Source organism: Trachypithecus francoisi, unplaced genomic scaffold (genome assembly GCF_009764315.1).
Source record: "Trachypithecus francoisi isolate TF-2019V2 unplaced genomic scaffold, Tfra_2.0 Lachesis_group20, whole genome shotgun sequence".
Taxonomy (NCBI): Eukaryota; Metazoa; Chordata; class Mammalia; order Primates; family Cercopithecidae; genus Trachypithecus; species Trachypithecus francoisi.
Window position 1 is genome coordinate 23,229,709 of NW_022681466.1, and position 16,061 is coordinate 23,245,769.

Here is a 16,061-nt window from a genome sequence, read left to right on the forward strand (position 1 = left end):
CAATTCTCCTTTTGGATTTGGACCCATTATCCCTATTATTACTATTATTCCCCGTTTTCACTCATTTGTTGCCCTACGGAACACAGCAACTGGATGAGAAGCACTGAGCCCTCCTCGTGGGGAAAATTCAGAAATTGACCATTTGAGAAGATGGGGGAACACTACTATAACTGAAATCTATAAAATGGGGGTAAGGCCATAAAGAGCCCTTTTTTTTTTTTTTATTGGGGGCAAATTATTCATGACTTTTGGTAGCACTCAGTTCCTGGATTCACGGCAGACCAAGGCGCGGTGCCGGGCACAGACATCCTGAGCCGCCGCTCCCGGGAGTGTCACATGGAGCAAGGGTGCCATCTAGCGGTTCCTTTGCGAAAAGGCGCCGCAGCCACGGGCTCCACCACTTTTCTGGGAGAGTAGCCGCAGAAGCGGCCGGCAGGAAAAACTTTCATAAGTAGCAGGAAAGGGGGAGGGATAGGGAGCGGGCGTCGAAATCAGGAAATGGTGCATGAAGTTGTGTAGATCAGCTAAAAAACAGAAGTAAAAAAAAAGAAAAAACACCACACAGTGAAGGAAAAAAAAGCCCTACGCTTTTTTCTTTCTACGTACACCTTCCACCCCTGCCCCTAATTTCTAGTGGAGACCGCAAACCAGTGCGTCCCTTGTGCGGCCTGTAAAAAGGGGGACCGCGCATTTTTCAAACTTCACACGACTGTTCCAACTTCTGAGGAGAAACAATTGGGCTTTTTGTCGTCGGGGGAGAGGAGGCCTGACAGGATGGGATGAGACTGTAAAAGAATCAAGAGGCTGCCCGCGCCCAGACGTCTGGCCCCGCCGGACCTGCGTGTGTGTGTGTGTGCGCGCGCGCAAGAGACTCCTCGTTTCGGACGCCTGATTTTGGTGGGGGTGTGAAGAACAAAGACAAAAGTCCCAATTGCAATCTCTGAAGCATTTGCGACAACAGAGTGTTCTTCCCTGGCTTCTCTCTTCTCCGTCTCTGCCCCCAGCCCCCCTACCCCCCGCCCCGGAAACCCGGAGTCCCGCGTTCTGGGCGTGTGAGGGTGAAGGCTGCCGGAGCGCGGCCTTCCCATTCCCCCGCCCGGCCGGCAGCCCCGGCCCAGCTGCGGCTCTCTCAGCTCCGGAAAGTTTCCCCTCGCTGTTTGCTTTGCTGCTGTTTAGTTTCTTAACCTTCAGAAATTTATACGCTATAAACTTTTATAGCGGTCATATTCTTTTATAGCTGCGCACACGGCATTGAATTCCTCTCCCGGCTTCTCTCTGCCTCGCACTCTGGCGGTCTCCCTCTCTGAATCTCTCTTTTATGACAACTGATTTCCCCATCTCCAGCTTCCGAGCCTCCGCATCTTCGCCTTTGTTTGTCTTTAAAGAAGCAGCCCTGGGCTGGGGACCCAGACGCTGCGGGCAGAGGCCTCTCCAAGCGCCCTCGCCCCTACCACGCAGCACTCCCCTCTGTTCCCCTCTGTTCCAGCCTCGCTGAGCGTTTGCTTTAGGCAGAAACCGACGTTCTGTGTTTGCTGTCAGCATTGGCTGGGCCTGGGTAGCCCAGGATGGGGCAGGAGCCTGGTCTACACCAGCAGTAAAGTTAGATTCATTTTGTATCCCCGATGAAACCCTCTTTGGAGGGTGCCTGTCCGGGCCTGCCTGACGCCGAGTTCCTCTTTCTCCTGCCTCCCGCCCTTTCTCGGATCAGTTCGTCCTTTCGTTGGAGGAGGGTAGGCCTGGCCTTTTCACTTGCAGGCTCCTTCACTCGGGCCATGCTTTGTTCCCAACTCTACCCCAACCCGCAGGGTCTCCGCGGGCCGCAGTGTTGTCGGCTTGGGTTGGGGAGAGGCTCCTGCGGAAGGCCGGCTCGGGAGCGCCGGCCCGGCCGAAGTGGAATCCCAAGGCCTGGATGAGAAGCGCAGGCTGCCCAAAACTGCAGGCTTCGTGAGAGACTCTGGCGAAATCCCTGTCTGAGAGGGACAAAAAGGTGCCTCTTGAAACTGAGTTTAATTCTGGGGTCCTTTTGGGAGGTGAATTTTTCTACTAACACATTTCTGCTTCACACTCAATGCCCTCTCCACCCTTTGCAGAGGTGCTTACCCAGGTCTCAGCCCCTACCAACCCAACCCAGCTCAGACCAAGGCTGCTACCCTGTGGCTCAAACTGGAGCCTCCAACCCCAGCTGGGGGCCGAGAACCCTAAGGGGTTGGCTCCGTTTGAATGGAAGGAAGGAGATTCCAGCCCTCTGGAGGCCTCTGTCTAGACCTAGGCACCCTGCTGCAGGGAAGAACAGAGGGAAATTACTGTGTTCCTCCCCTGCATCATATTTTAAAGTGGCCAAACTAAGGTGGCATTCTCAGGAGCTGCAGGAAGACCTACCTTCCCTCCTATTCTCAAGTCAGTGAGGAGGTCTGAGGACCTCATTGCTCTCCAGACCCTGTCCCCTCTCCAGATAACCCACATTTCCTCCCCCCCACCCCACCTCCAGTTTTCCAGTTTTCCTGTTGGAAGGCTCTTGATCAGTTTAACCAGTAGTCTTGGGACCTGGGGTCTGGGACTGGCTCTCAGCTCCACCTCTAGAGAGCTCTGCAGGGGACCTTGCCCTGCAGGGTCTAAGAAGAAACCTCCTGAACTCAGCTATCTTTTTTTTTTTTCCAAGCCTTTCTCCTGACAACTGGGATCTCTACCTATGGTCAGGCCCAGAGAGCCAACACAGAATAAGACACAGGAGAGATTTATTTTCTATAGTGATATATATTTTTTGTTCTTTTTCTTTTTTTCTTCCAAAACAAACAATTAGAGCTCTAGGCCCTTAGCCCTCCCCACTCCCACCCAGAACCCTCCCATATAATCGACAACTGAAAACAAGCGAGACAATCACCCCCAAAGAAATCACGAAACACAAGCACAATTTCACGACAGCCACCGACAAAGCAAAAAACTTCTACTGGAATGTCCCCTTGCAAGATCAGGAGAAGCAGGAGCAAGAGTCTACGAATTGAAGGGGGAATGAGAAGTAGGGGAGCAGGGGGAGGAAGGGAAGCAGAGAGTAAGCTTCCATCTGATGCTTAGGTGCGATTTTGCCTCTTTGCACGCGGGACTGTTCCCCAGAAGCGCGCGCACGCACCAGCCCCGCAGATCGGCATCCAGGCCCATGAAGCAGGAGGCAAAGCCCGGCCCTGGGGCCGGTCTCCTTTGGCGCTGGGGCTGCAGCCCCAGGCCCGGGGCTCCTCCGCGTGGGTCGAGAAGCCGACGGGATTCGGAGGAACGCGCAGAGCTTTGCGCGCTGGGGCCATTGCTCCTCCCTGTCCCAGACCACTTGTCCCGGAAGGGAGCTTGGGAATCGATTCACAATAAATTTTCATTCGGACTCTCCTGGCCTGGCTTTCCTGTCTACAGTGGGGTTTGACCTAGCGGGGAATGGAGGGTGGGGGGGGATTTCTACAAGGGGCGGCTTTACTCGCGGGTGCAAGGTGGATTCGAGAGTTGATTTCAGAGCTAGGGAGGATGCGGAAGAATGCAGGGCCGGTCAGGAGTAAGAGAAGCTACAGTCTGTCAAGTGGTGCACAGATGAACAGGACAACATTGTCAAGGCTCTACGACCCACAGTTTGACCTTCTTTTGTTGGAAGGAGAGGGAAACATCATGCAGAATTAAACATTTCCTGCAACAAAATGTACATGTTGGTGGGAGGTGGCGAGTAGCTCCACCTAAGATACCTTCATCAAACCAAGTGCTGCCTTTTCTTGTACTTTCTAGCCCACCAGCTTGGGGGCTAGGTTTGCCCCATCTTCCCCATGGCCCTTGGCCTGAGAATAGTTGGCAATTCCATGGGGATGGTATGGCAATGCTGCAGCCTTTGGGCTGCAACACCTCACTTAGGAGTCTGCCGCTAGACATCTCCCCAGTGGGTATTTGCATCAGGGGTAGAATCCGGGCTTGCCTGATGATCTGAGGGCTGTTTTGCCAAATTTGGTGTGCGATGGTCTGCATCTGGAGCGTCACTTCACTTGACTGAAGGGTGGTTGTGAGCTTGCCCCATTATTACTGTGTGGGTGTCTGCTGAGCTGTGTGGAGTTGGAGTGTCCCTGGGTGACTTTTGGGTGGGTGTAGAGAAGAAACAGGCAAGCTGGAAGTGAGGGGCTAGGACTTCCCAGAAAAATTACAGGGCATACTAGGAGCTTGACTAGGGTCTCTCTTTCCTTGTGGCCAATCACATTCTTAGGAACCAGCTACTTCTATCTTCTAAATCAACAAAACTTTCTCCTGACACCCAGGGAGAAGAGAGAGACAGGTAAGGGCAAAGGAAAGGAGAGAGGCTCTAGGTGCAGATAAAGGACTTGGAAGAGAGACTCCCTTCCCCATTCACTTGAATACATCCCAGACAATGCTGGCTTTGCAGTCGTCACATAAATAAGAGTGAGATGGGGAAGAGCTGGGGAGGACTGGGGGTAATCTTTAATCTTTACTCTTTGCCCTGCTCCTTATTCATTTTCTTCATTTTCATCCGCCGATTCTGAAACCAGATTTTGACTTGTCTCTCACTCAGATTGAGGAGTCTGGCCACTTCGTGCCTACGGTCCCTGGTGAGGTACATATTGAACAGAAACTCCTTCTCTAGCTCCAGCGTCTGGTATTTGGTGTAGGGACAGCGCTTTTTCCGGGAGGAGCGAGCGTGCAGCCAGTTGGCGGAGGGGTTGGCTGAAAGAGAAGCAGCGATAGAATCAAAGAAAGGAAAGGGGTTGAAGGGCCCCAGACCAAGAGGGCACACCCTTGGTCTCCACTCCCCATCTTGCATTGGAGAAGAGGCCACCTGGGCCTTCAAGTTCTCAGGAAGGGTGTCACAGATGGGCCAGCCACTGCTATAGACACCTCCAGGTGAGAGGCTGTGTGGAAAGGATGGAGCCAAACGTGGGCCCAGGCTTCTTCAACATTTCCAAAGCTCTGCCTACATCAAGTTCCCTCTCAATTTTTCTCCACTTGGGTCCAAACTGCTTAGGACTCAGGTCAGAGTTCAGCATGGTTGAAGCCCCACCAGCAGCACCCCCAGGCTGGCTAGGGGTGGGTAGCTGACTTGAAGGGTCCTGGCTCTAGGAGGTGAGAGGAGGATTTGAGTGGGAAAGTGAGATGTCTGTTCAGTTACCACATTTGGGGTGTCACTTCACCCCAAGAGACCTTTCAGCCCTTCAGTCCAGTCCCAGTACACCCTGCCTTGATCACAAGCTTGTGTCTCTAGACCACATGGCAGCAGGCATGTGTGTCTGTGTAGAAATCTCCCCCTCTGTTACCACCACACACCACAAATATGGGTCTGCACTTAGAGCCACAAACAGGCAGCACACGCCAATTCACACGCAACGCAATTGCAACCATTTATCAACTCCAGCCTATGGACAGGGGAGCGCCAGGGGCTCACAGATAACTTATGGTTGCAATAGTCTCTCTCCTTTTCAGCTCCTGCTCAGCTCACAGTTTGGCTAACACAAGTTCAGGGAAATTGGGGAGTAAAAGTGCTCCAGTCCCAAGGTGGGGAGCCAGGGGTGATGTGGAGGTAAAAGGAAGCCCTTCACAGCACACCTAGCCTTAACTGGTCCTATGTGAGGGCTGGAGGGGAGAAGAGGTTAACTGAGTGGAAGAAAGGAAACAAAAATATATACAGGCTTCTCTTCTTATCCTCTCTCCCCCTACTCTGGAACTCAAAAAAGTTGCCAAATAAAGCTAAGCCAATTAAAAATAACAGCCACCAGCTACTAGCTTCCTTCTCCCCAAGTGAAAAACACTGGATTTTTTTATATATAAAAAATTTGGTTCATCCTACACTAAGTACCCTGTCTTACCAATTTGCAGTGCTATTTCCTTAATGTGATTGCCTGGGATGGGACCCGTAGCCGCATTAAATATGAAAGAGGGAAAAAACTGTTAATAATTGATCCTAGCCAAATGGCTGCCTTGCAGTAATGGGCTTTTTCAGGCAGAGTTTGGGGTTTTAGGGTGGGGGATCTGTTTGGGAGTGTGCGGGGAGAGTTGGGGAAGAATGTCTTCCCCAAATGCCAGCTCTTAGGATTCCACCTGGCAGGTTGGAGGTGACAGGACCCTGCAGGGAATGGAGCAGCTCTTTACTCTCTAGTAGGCAAGGATGCACTAAAGAGCCCTGGGGCCTCTCCGTCAATGGGAAACCTAGCAGGGCAAGGAGAGACGAAAAAATCCCTACTTCCCAAAAAGAGTAAGAAACGAGGACTTGATCCACCAGCCTGCGAGTCATTGTTTGGGGCTGAGTTCCCTCGCCGATGAGCCCTTCTCAACCTTAAAAATAAGTAATAGGAGAACCCTCTCTTCTCACCTAGTAGCACCTCCTGAAAATCAGCCAGACTTGGCGTTCTGACTGGGGTGCGTTTGAGGAGTGGGAGGTGATGGGAAACTACCCATAAAGGGTAAAGTTCTCCGCCTCTCTGCAACCCTCTCTTCCCCTCACCCTTCCTCTCCCCGGGATGTCCCGATATTCGGAAGCGATTCCCCGACTCCCCAAGAGGCGGACAGCCCGGGCTGGGGCCAGGGAGCCCCGCAGAGAGCAGCGGGGTGGCGGGGGACCGCAGAAAAGGAAGCGGCAGCCCCGGCGAGGACGCCGAGGAGGAGAGGGGCCACCAGAGGGAAGGCTCCCGGGGAGGGGCCGGCGCATCCGGGGAGGGGGCTCAGTCACCGCGTCCTGGGCTTCCCCCGCCCCTCCCGGCGCCGGTTGCGGACTCTGCACGGCTACAGCGCGAGATCTGCTAGGAACAATTCTCCGCCAAGCTGTTGCATCGCAAATAAAATCCTAATGAGCCCCCTCCCCCTTCCCCTTGGCCGGCTTTTACGGTCTGTGCGTGGAGCGGGGAGCTCTGCCAGGCGCACGGTCCCGGGCAGCCCAGTGCGCTGCGGCCCTTGCCCTCGCCGGCTCTCCGCCTCGCTGGCCGCCGGGCCCCCGGCCCCACCAGCTCCTCTCCCGGCCGTCGTCGGTCTCTGGCCGGGCTTTCAGCTGGGGCCTCCGGGAGACAGGGGGAAAGAGGGCCGAGAGAGCTGCAAGTCGATCCCAGAGCCCCTGTTCCCCGCAGAACTTGAAGAAGTGGGGGCAGCGCTCCTCTGGCGGCCTCAGTCTCCCCTTCTAGAGCACGCAGCTTTCCCCCTTCCCTCCGACTTTCCTTCCTCTCCCCTCCTCCTCCCGGCCCGCTCTCCGGCCACCGCCGCAGTTTCCCTTCACATTGTCGGCAGTTTATTGCCTTTCCCCTCCCCGCCCCCCTCCTGGCCTTCGGCCTGGGTATTTCCTCACTTTTTATAACTTACTTTGATCCGGCCTCTCTTTGTCCTCGCTTCCTTCGCAAATTTTATTGTCCCCGTAGCCGGGTCTTTGATTAGACAGCACGGCCTCCCTGCCCGCCGAAGTTTCCAAACTGTACTCGGGCGTGCCCTGTTTAAGCAGCTCCCCAGGCGCGCCCAGCAGCGGCTCCGCCTTCACCGCCGCCTGGCCCTGCCCCGGGGCCGCTTCGCCGCGCGGCGCGGGCTCCAGCCAGGTGCGTAGGTACCTGCTCTCGGCCGGCGGGACGCCCTGGGGCTGGATGTAAGGGTGGTAGACGGACGGCAGGCTCCCGGACGCGTGCGGGCTCAGCGGCGCCCAGGAGGCGCCGAACACCGGCGCTTTGGGCTGGAAGCTGCACGAGGGGAACTCCAGGTGCTCCGCGTGGCCCGGCTGCCGCGGGCTCGCGTACTGGCCAGAAGGAAACTTGGCTGGAGGCGCGTCCTCACTCTCGTGACTTATGATCGAGTCGACATAATAGCTGCTAAGCGTCCCAGAAATGGACATTCTCAGACATTATCTGGGCGCTCGCAGGGGGAAGGGAAGCGCTCGCGCGGCGGCGCCCAAGCAGGGAGAGGTGGCACCCGGACCGGTGTGAGGGCTTTCGGACGCGACCCCCCCAGCCCCCCACCCTCCCACCCCCACCCCCTGCTCAACTTCTCAGCCAACAAAGTACAGTGGAGCAGCCAGGCTCAGCGCTCCTTGCAAAATGATTGGTCAAAGTTTTTCCGACTGCCTGATAAAGCGTCAGCTCCGACATAAATCAATCGGGCGAGGGGGCTGCGCTCTCGCTGTCATCCGTCCGCACCGCATTCCATATCGAGGATGGATTGTTTTATGCTGATGCAATGTGCTATCACGTCAGGGCTCCGGCGGCCACGTAACCTCAGCCCGAGCTGCCGGCTGCCCGGTCCCCCCTCCCGCTGCAGGAAGGGGGGCAGTTCTCGACATGGGGCGGCGGGGGCGGAGGAGAGGCGGAGGGAAGCGGCGGGCTGCCTCGGGAGGGACGCAGGCTGTGGAGCCCTCTCCCCAGGCGGGTCGGGGAGGGAGGGAGAGCAAGGGCGGAGGGAGGGAGAGAGCCCCAGCCCGGGGAGCAGCCACAGAGGCCCGAGAGGATACTGGAAGAGGAGGTGGTCCTGTCCCCCGCAACACACACCTCCACCTCCACCCCTCATTTCCTCTTCTCTGTCCCCTTGACAGAAGATGTTTATTAAACAACAGCAGCAGCAGCAGCAATCCACAGGAGATGAAGTAAAAGGATGAGGGGAAAAGTTGGGGATTTTAGGACGTTGTCCTCTTTGGAGGGGGCTCTCTGTGCACAATTTGTAGAGATTTACATGACTGGGAGCTTCCCTGGACCCCTCAGTAGCTGAGGGAGGAAGAGAGAGGTGAAAAAAATGGCTGAGTGTCCAAGAATCCACTATTTGTCCTGAAATTAGAAACTGCTTGAGGTTAAAGGGATCCATCAGGCCCCGGAAACGTGAGCCTAGGAAAGAGTTTAATACAAGGAACCAGAGCGCCTTTACATTTATTGGGCCTTTCTGACTCTGGCCAGAAGGATGGATTTAAGATGGTGGTGGTGAGGTGAGGGCGGTGGGGAGGGGGGGAATAGCCATTTCTCCTTTTCTCCACTGAATAACCACCCAGGCCCCTAAAATTGCCCTGATGAAGGAGCTGAATAGGAGAAAGGGTTAAGGACACTTCCCTGAAGTGTCACCAGAGTAGAGGCCTGGGAAAGGATCCCCAGTCAGCAAGGGAAGGGGTCCCAAGTTATCTCCCCTTCCATCCAAAAAGGAAGGAGCCTGGGCTGAGTTTTCAGCCCTCCTGTACCACTCCTCTCACCCAGGGCTCCTGCTCTGGAGACTTCCAAACACCGATATAGGGCCCAGTGTGGACAGCGAGCCCATGGTCAGTCTCTTCCCCTCGCTGCCTTACCCCCTGCAGACTGCCTCACTGGAACTTCCAAATAGCCTTTTTTATATATATCTACTCTGTGGCCCTGGGTAGGGACCCCCGGAACCCACCGGCTGGCTTCCTCACTCCTCTGGCAGCCCCTGCTCCTCAGCTTCTGCCCTGGTTGCAGTCGCTTCTCCTGGCACTTGGGGAGGTGTGACCCTTGGACAGACCCAGTTCTCCCGGGGTTGGGCTCAGGGGTAGATTGGGAAGGATTTCTCGGCAACTCTCTGACTCTGCGTCCTAATAAGGTAGGCTGCCCTCAGTCTGGTCCTTTTAGCAAAAGTGGGGCCTCTCTAACTTGAGGCTGTATCTTTTTGGCCACCTACCCCTCTGCCTTGTAGAAGGCTGCAGATCACCTCCCACACAGGCACACACTCCCACCCGCTTTTCTTTCCAAATGAAGCCATCTCGTGTCATTATATGTGAAATACGAGGGTGAAGCGCCATATTTCTTCACATTATGGCGATTTCAAAATGATTTTTTAAAGATCAATGCCGGGGCCCAGCCGGTCCCCTCCTTTCCCACCCTTGCTCTCCGAGGGTGACAGCCCAGCAGATCCGTAACCAAACAGCATGAAGATCTGCCTTTTCCATAGGACCCAAGTGGGGAAACAAAAATCCGATGCAAATTCTTCCAAGTAGCGGTTGGGTGCTTGGGAAAGTCGAGGGAGCTTCCCGGACTCACCAGCGAAAAAGCTGGGCGCTGAGCGAATGAATCACAGTTAAGGCAAAGCACCTGTTCTCAATTTGCCAGCCCTATGAAGTCTGCTGTTGGCTTTACCTGTCATAAATATACTCTTCAAGAAAAGATTCCCTCCCCCGCCATAAATAATGGCTTTATGAAGCATGGCGGGCTGAGTATATTATTTCTGTAATATATAAATTAGGCCCTAAAAGGACATGTGTACTATGGACTGGGGATTTTTTATTTATGGAAAAGTCAGTGCTGGGCTGTCCTTAAGACCCAAGCAAAGCAGGCACTGGGCTCTGACTGCCGTCTTCCTGGTTCCCCTTCCCTCCCCTGCCCTGACTTTGCAGCTGCCTCTCTGCAACAGGAGGAGTCAAGAGGGCCACTCAGTTTAGGGAAGAAGTTAGAGGAAGAAGAATATTTGGGCTGATGGCTTGTGTTCTCCAAGGGTGAATTCTCCCAGCAGACAAGATTTGGGTTTGTGGGTTGCTATCTGCCTGAGGAGTTGCCCTTTATTCCCTGGTGGCTCCTGAGTGCTGGGTGAGGAGGGGACTCAGGCCTCTTTTCTGGGATCGGAACTTAGCCTTTGCTCATGAAGAAGCTGGAGAGTGGAGACGATTTTAAAATGACAGGTTTTGGAGGTCTTGGTCTTCTCAAGGAGCAATGACTCCAGAGGAAAGAGAATGAACTGGCCTCTAAGCCCTGTAGTCTGCATCCCAGCTCTTTACCCTCTAGGTAAAGGCGCCAAGCGAGGAGTCCCACCTCAGCCAAGCTTTCTAGAAAGCACTGCTGCTCCAAACTGGAGTTCAACTCCAGCTCAGGCAAATGATTAAAGGGTCAGCTGAGAGCCTGTGGACTCCTTCCCACCAAAAAAGTTTTGTTTTCTCCCCAGACAATGGTACCCACCATGAAAGAGGATAGCAAACAGGATTGTGGCCCCTGGAGCCCAGCTTCCAAAGACACTTAATAGAGGAGTTGCTTCAGTGGGGGTCACTTTATCCTAAGTGAGTGAAACTGCTCCATACCCCACCCCCAATCCTAAACAGAAAGAAGGAAAACCCTGCCTTCCCTTGCAGCCTTTTGCCATTCCCTGCACTGGAGCCTCGTCTGAACACAGCTGGGGCCAGTAGCTGGTTAGCTTGGAGAAGGGCAAGCAGGGAAAAGCGGCAGCTCCCGGCCACACTGGGGCCCAGAGCAGCCAACAGCGAGGCCGAGGTTTGAAGAGCAGAGGCCGACCAGCCGGTGAGTGCCTGCGCTGTGGGGGTGACTTTTGGAAGGGTCCTTGTCAGTAAGAAGAGAGTTAAAATCTAGAGGAAGGGAAGGAAATGGGAGAAGAAAGAAAAACAGTCAGTGAGAATGGGGAAAAATAGTTTGTTTTTAATTAATAAGCTTAGCTGAAATGTATGCATGTTTTATGTAAATAGATGTGTGTGTCCTATATGTATATTTCAAATCAATATTTCTGTACAGGGAACCCAGTGTGCAAATGCACTGTGCTCCATACTGTGTATAGAATATGTAATAAATAAATCTGCCCAACTATGAAACTTGATGTGCTTGGGCATTCGTGTATGCAGGGTCTAATCGTGCATATGTGGATGCATGCATAACCCCTGCGAGTGACGGAGGCTTACGATTCTGCTCATGTAAGAAGATCAGTTGCCCAAAAGCTTGTGTGTGCATTTTTATAACCATCACACACCTATGGAAAAGCAAAAGCTTGGGTATTTGTGTACTTGAATTATGGCTATAAAATATTGGCTAATTCGGATGTCGCACTTGAAAATCTGTCCCTTGACTTGATATTCAAGCAAAATATACAGCGTATCCTCAAACAAATGCATATGACTTAACACTAGATAGATTCTACGACAACTTCTTTCCAAAATGTTTCTCTGGAAGGTAAAAGAAATGCTTCAAATTGGCCCAGAAGAGGTTATGAAATTTTGTGACTTCTTTGTTGGACCATAAAATCCTTTACTGTGCTTATTACCCAAGACCACAGGGACGGTGTGCATTGTGTGATGCTTATTTCATGATAGCGATGGGCATGGGGGTGGAGGCACAGTTACTTATGAGCATATGTGTCTCACAGAATGATGAAGCAGCGGTGGACAGAGATGAGCCGAGTGTGAAAGTGACTGTGGAGGTCCAGCAAAAGCACTGCTGTGTACAACAAAATTAGAAAAGTCCCCAAATCTATGTCCTCAAGCACCAGAGGTATTTCTTCTGACTCCAGATCATAGTCCAGACCCACTCTGGGAAAGAGTGAGGCATGAGGACACTCGCCCCAGTGGGAAAGGGCACAAGATCCCAGAATCTTTACCCTTTATGCAAAACGGGTATCACATTGAATCTGCACACTCGGGTTCAAACCTCGGTGCTTCCATACCCCCCAAGTGGGGATCTTAATAGTGAAGTAACGAAATCTTCTGCCAAACCTCCCTCCCAGGATGTCAGAGGTGAAAGGAAAGACTGAGAGGTCAGTGGCCCAAGCCGACCTCAGGAATCTTCTTACCAACTCTCAGCCATCAAGGATATCCAAGGCAGTGGGGGTGGCTGACTCCTTGGGAGGGGGCATCCAGGAGGCCAAACGGGGTGGGCGGCAGGCAGGCGGAAAGGAGGCGAGCAGGTAGAAGGTTATTACGAAATTGCTTCCATAAAACCTGTGGCTGTTGTAAAACTCCACTTTCCAAAGACTTTATTTCCTCTTTTCTCTCTAACATTCCCCTTTTTTCTTTTTACAGCACTTTTCCTGGGAGGGGGTGGCCAAGGGACGCCAGGGATGGAAGACAGTCAGGCTCTGAGTGACTGGGCAGGTTTCTGAGAGGCCCAGGGAGAAGTGAGATAAGGCTGCAGGGATGTACCAGGCCATCTCCACCCAGACCAGAGGATGAGAAACTGTCAAGGGACAGAGTTGTTGGCCTTTGCTTATCAGGACAGTGGGTTGAAGGTTGCATTTCTCCTGGGCTAGGGGTGGGTGTCCCTAATGCCCCTCTGCTCTAGCAGAAGCCCCTGGCCCTCCAAGTCAGCCTGGCGCCGAAGCCCCATCCGGTCCGGCCTCTTTCCTGGGCCCCTTTGCACATTTCCTCTGCCTCAAGCAGGCGGGCTGGGGGGGTGGGGGAGTTTGGGAACAAAAGTTAGCTTATGGTTTGGAAAGTCCCCCTTCTTCCACCAGCACTTCTAGTTATTTCTTTCCTGGCCACAGGACCAGCAGCCTTAAGAGGACCGAGGTCAAAGAGGGTATCACAGTCTCACCCTGTCCAACCCCTGGTTCCATCCTTTGCATTGCATCAGTTGGGGTTGAATTGTCCAACAACCTGGGATCCCCATTAGCTTGCAAGTCAGGCCCCTCTCCAAGGGGGTGGCACTCAGGACCTATGTGTACCCCCAGCCCAGCCCAAGGCCAGTGGGAAGCTCTGGCCACTGGGGTGGGTGGTGAGGAAAAAGTCAACGGAGGGATTAGGAAAGAAAGGACTTTTTTGACCTATTTCTGTAGGTCCGGTCCCATAGGGGGCCTTCGACAGGACTCTGAGGGCTTCAGACTAAGAGTGCAAGAGCTCTAGATGTTTCCCTTTCAGAATGAAACCTACTGAGCCCTCTTCAAGGACCTGAAGCTTCCCGCTGAGGTGGAGCACCAACCCCCAAAGAGTTACAAAAACCTCAAGAACCCCCCTGTGTTTCTTTTGAAATCAAATATTTGTGAAGTTGGGGAGACTTTCTCTGGAAAGTTCTGGATGTAGGTGAGAGCTCAGAGACCCTAAGGCTGGAAGCTTGGAGCTCTGACTGCCATCTTTGGGTTGGGCTGAACAGCTCAACAGGGCCAGGGAGGTGCCTTGGGAGAGCTGACTGCTCCTTATCCCCCTTTCCCTCCTAATACATACACATACACACACACACAACACACACACACACTTCCCAGATCTTTTCTGGGAAACATCCTTGTTGCTCCTGGATGAAGGACCTCAAACCTCTTCCCCATTTTGCAAGGTTGATCCTCCAGTCCTGATTCTGCTCCCCTCCCCCCACTCCTCCAGCTAAGCGAGGAGCAGTAACTGCCGTGAATCCGGTGGTTTAATGTTGTTGTGTTCAGAAACCCAGGCCCAACAACATGAAACTACCTAATTCACTCAGCAGTTCCAGTTCAAGCTCTAGGTCAAGGGCTCACTGGGGGCAAACCTTGTGGCCATATTTTGTGGGCCAAAAAGCGGCTTAACTTCATTTTCCTCCACCTCTTCCCCAAGAGAAGAACCCAGTTGCTACTAAACAACACATCGGAAGAACTGAACCCAGGACTCTAGGCAAAACCATTTTGTAGCCGGTCCTGACAGCTCAGATTGCAGAGACATTTGCTCCCTTCCAGTAGCCCTGGCCAGAGAAGGCCTTAGGCACAGGCACAAGCCTGGGCAGGGCCTCTTTGATATACCTGCTCAGTCTCTGCCTCTCAGCCCAGCTGGAGGTCTCCACAGATAAAAAGAATTCTCAACTTCAAACCGATACAAAGGTGCATCTACACTCAGCACCCCGCTAGCCCCTGTATTCCGACTCACCCAGCTTCCCAGTGTAGCTCTGAGAGGCCAGATCTTCAAGTCCTACACATCCCCCAGTTTTGAGACTGGGGCGCAGACAGGAGAGTGGGGCAAAAGAGTGCCGAGAAAGTGTCAGAGAGAAAGGTGGAAAAGCAGAGTATCAGAAAGTATCAGGAATTCTAGGAACAAACAGAGGAAGAATGGGATTTGGAGGGGAAAGCCGGTTGATCTGAACAGTTGCTGTGAAGGCACCCTGCCCAAAATGTCCCAGGGCCCTGGCTCTGCAGAGGCCGAGCTGCTCCAGGTAAGACAATTCATTCCGAATCTTCGCAGAATAAGGACTAAGAGGCTAAGGACTGGTGATTGGGACGCAGAGAACAAATTTGCTTCCTCCTTCCTGACCTTGGGTCTGGGTCCTTGGCCCCCTAACGTGCCGGCTCCTCACCCATGCCTCTCCAGACACCCGCCTGGTCACAGGTACTCACGCCCACACCCGCACCCATCCCAGAACCGCGGCTGTGCAGGCCGAGGGCGGCGGCGGACTTACCTGGGCGGCGGCGGTGCCGGCCGTGCACCGCCGTCGGAAGGTGCGGAGCCAGCGGCCGCGGCCCAGTCCAGGCTCCCGCCCGCCCTCGCCCCGAAGCGAGGGTCCGAGTGGCCACGTGTCCGGCAGGGAAGTCTGAGGTAGCGAGGAAGTCCGCCTGGCCGCCCGCTCCCCCTCCCGGGTATAAATCTTGGGGACCGGAAATACAATAAAACTTCACCGTGTTGATGAACTTCAAACGGTTTACATCCCCTCTTGTCCTGAAAAGAAAGACGTCCGGGGCGGATTAAAAGGAAGGGGAAACAAATTTACGAGCGGCAGAAGCACCCGCCTCGGCCCCTTTCTTTGCCTTCACACTTTGTCCGCGTGGAGAGAAGCAGCCCCGGCCCCCGGGCCTTGGCCTCCGCCGAACCCGCCGCCAGGCGCGCTCTTCTTTCGGAGGAGTCCACGCTGACCCAGCCCGCGCCGGGCAGAGACTGGAAGCCGCCGCCTACACGGAAAATCCACAGAACCCCGCGCACACCCTACGATCGGCTTGGCTCGCCGGGCTTGGGATGAGGTTCCCCGCTCCTCGCCAAAGCAGAGCTGGGCTCCCTGGCGCTTCCTTGTGAAAGCCCAGGCTCTCCCAACCACGCCCGGTGGCCTCCATTTTTTGCATCTTTCCGCTGAAAGCGGGTTTTTTCTTTTCTTTCTTTCTTTTTTTTTTTTTTCAGACTTTTTTTCTTTAGAGTCCCGCTGTGTCACCCAGGATGGGGTGCAGTGGCAGGATCTCGGCTCACTGCAACCTCCGCCTCCCGGGTTCAAGCGATTCTCCTGCCTCAGCCTCCCAAGTAGCTGGAACTACAGGCGCCCGCCACCATGCCCTGCTAATTTTTGTATTTTTAGTAGAGACGGGGTTTCACGATGTTGGCCAGGCTGATCTCGAACTCCTGACCTCGTGATCCACCCTCCTCGGCCTCCCAAAGTGCTGGGATTACAGGCGTGAGCAACCGCGCCCGGCCCAAGGGTTTTTTGTTT

The 16,061-nt window shown here is 54.0% G+C and overlaps 1 protein-coding gene across 1 annotated transcript; it reads right to left on the minus strand.

The window, feature by feature from the left end:
• Positions 1 to 2,734: 2,734 nt before the first annotated feature.
• HOXB9 (homeobox B9) lies at positions 2,735 to 8,505 on the minus strand. The gene is made up of 2 exons (XM_033183358.1): positions 7,318 to 8,505; positions 2,735 to 4,701 (listed from the first exon to the last, which is right to left on the minus strand). The coding sequence occupies exons 1-2, from the start codon at positions 7,832 to 7,834 to the stop codon at positions 4,466 to 4,468; spliced, it is 753 nt and encodes a 250-aa protein (XP_033039249.1). The 5' UTR covers positions 7,835 to 8,505; the 3' UTR covers positions 2,735 to 4,465.
• Positions 8,506 to 16,061: the final 7,556 nt, after the last annotated feature.

Coding starts and splice junctions, on each gene's coding strand:
- HOXB9 (XM_033183358.1), bottom strand. CDS start 7,834: ATGTCCATTTCTGGGACGCTTAGCAGCTATTATGTCGACTCGATCATA. Junction 4,702..7,317: donor CAAAGAGAGGCCGGATCAAA/GTAAGTTATAAA, acceptor CTTCTCTTTCAG/CCAACCCCTCCGCCAACTGG.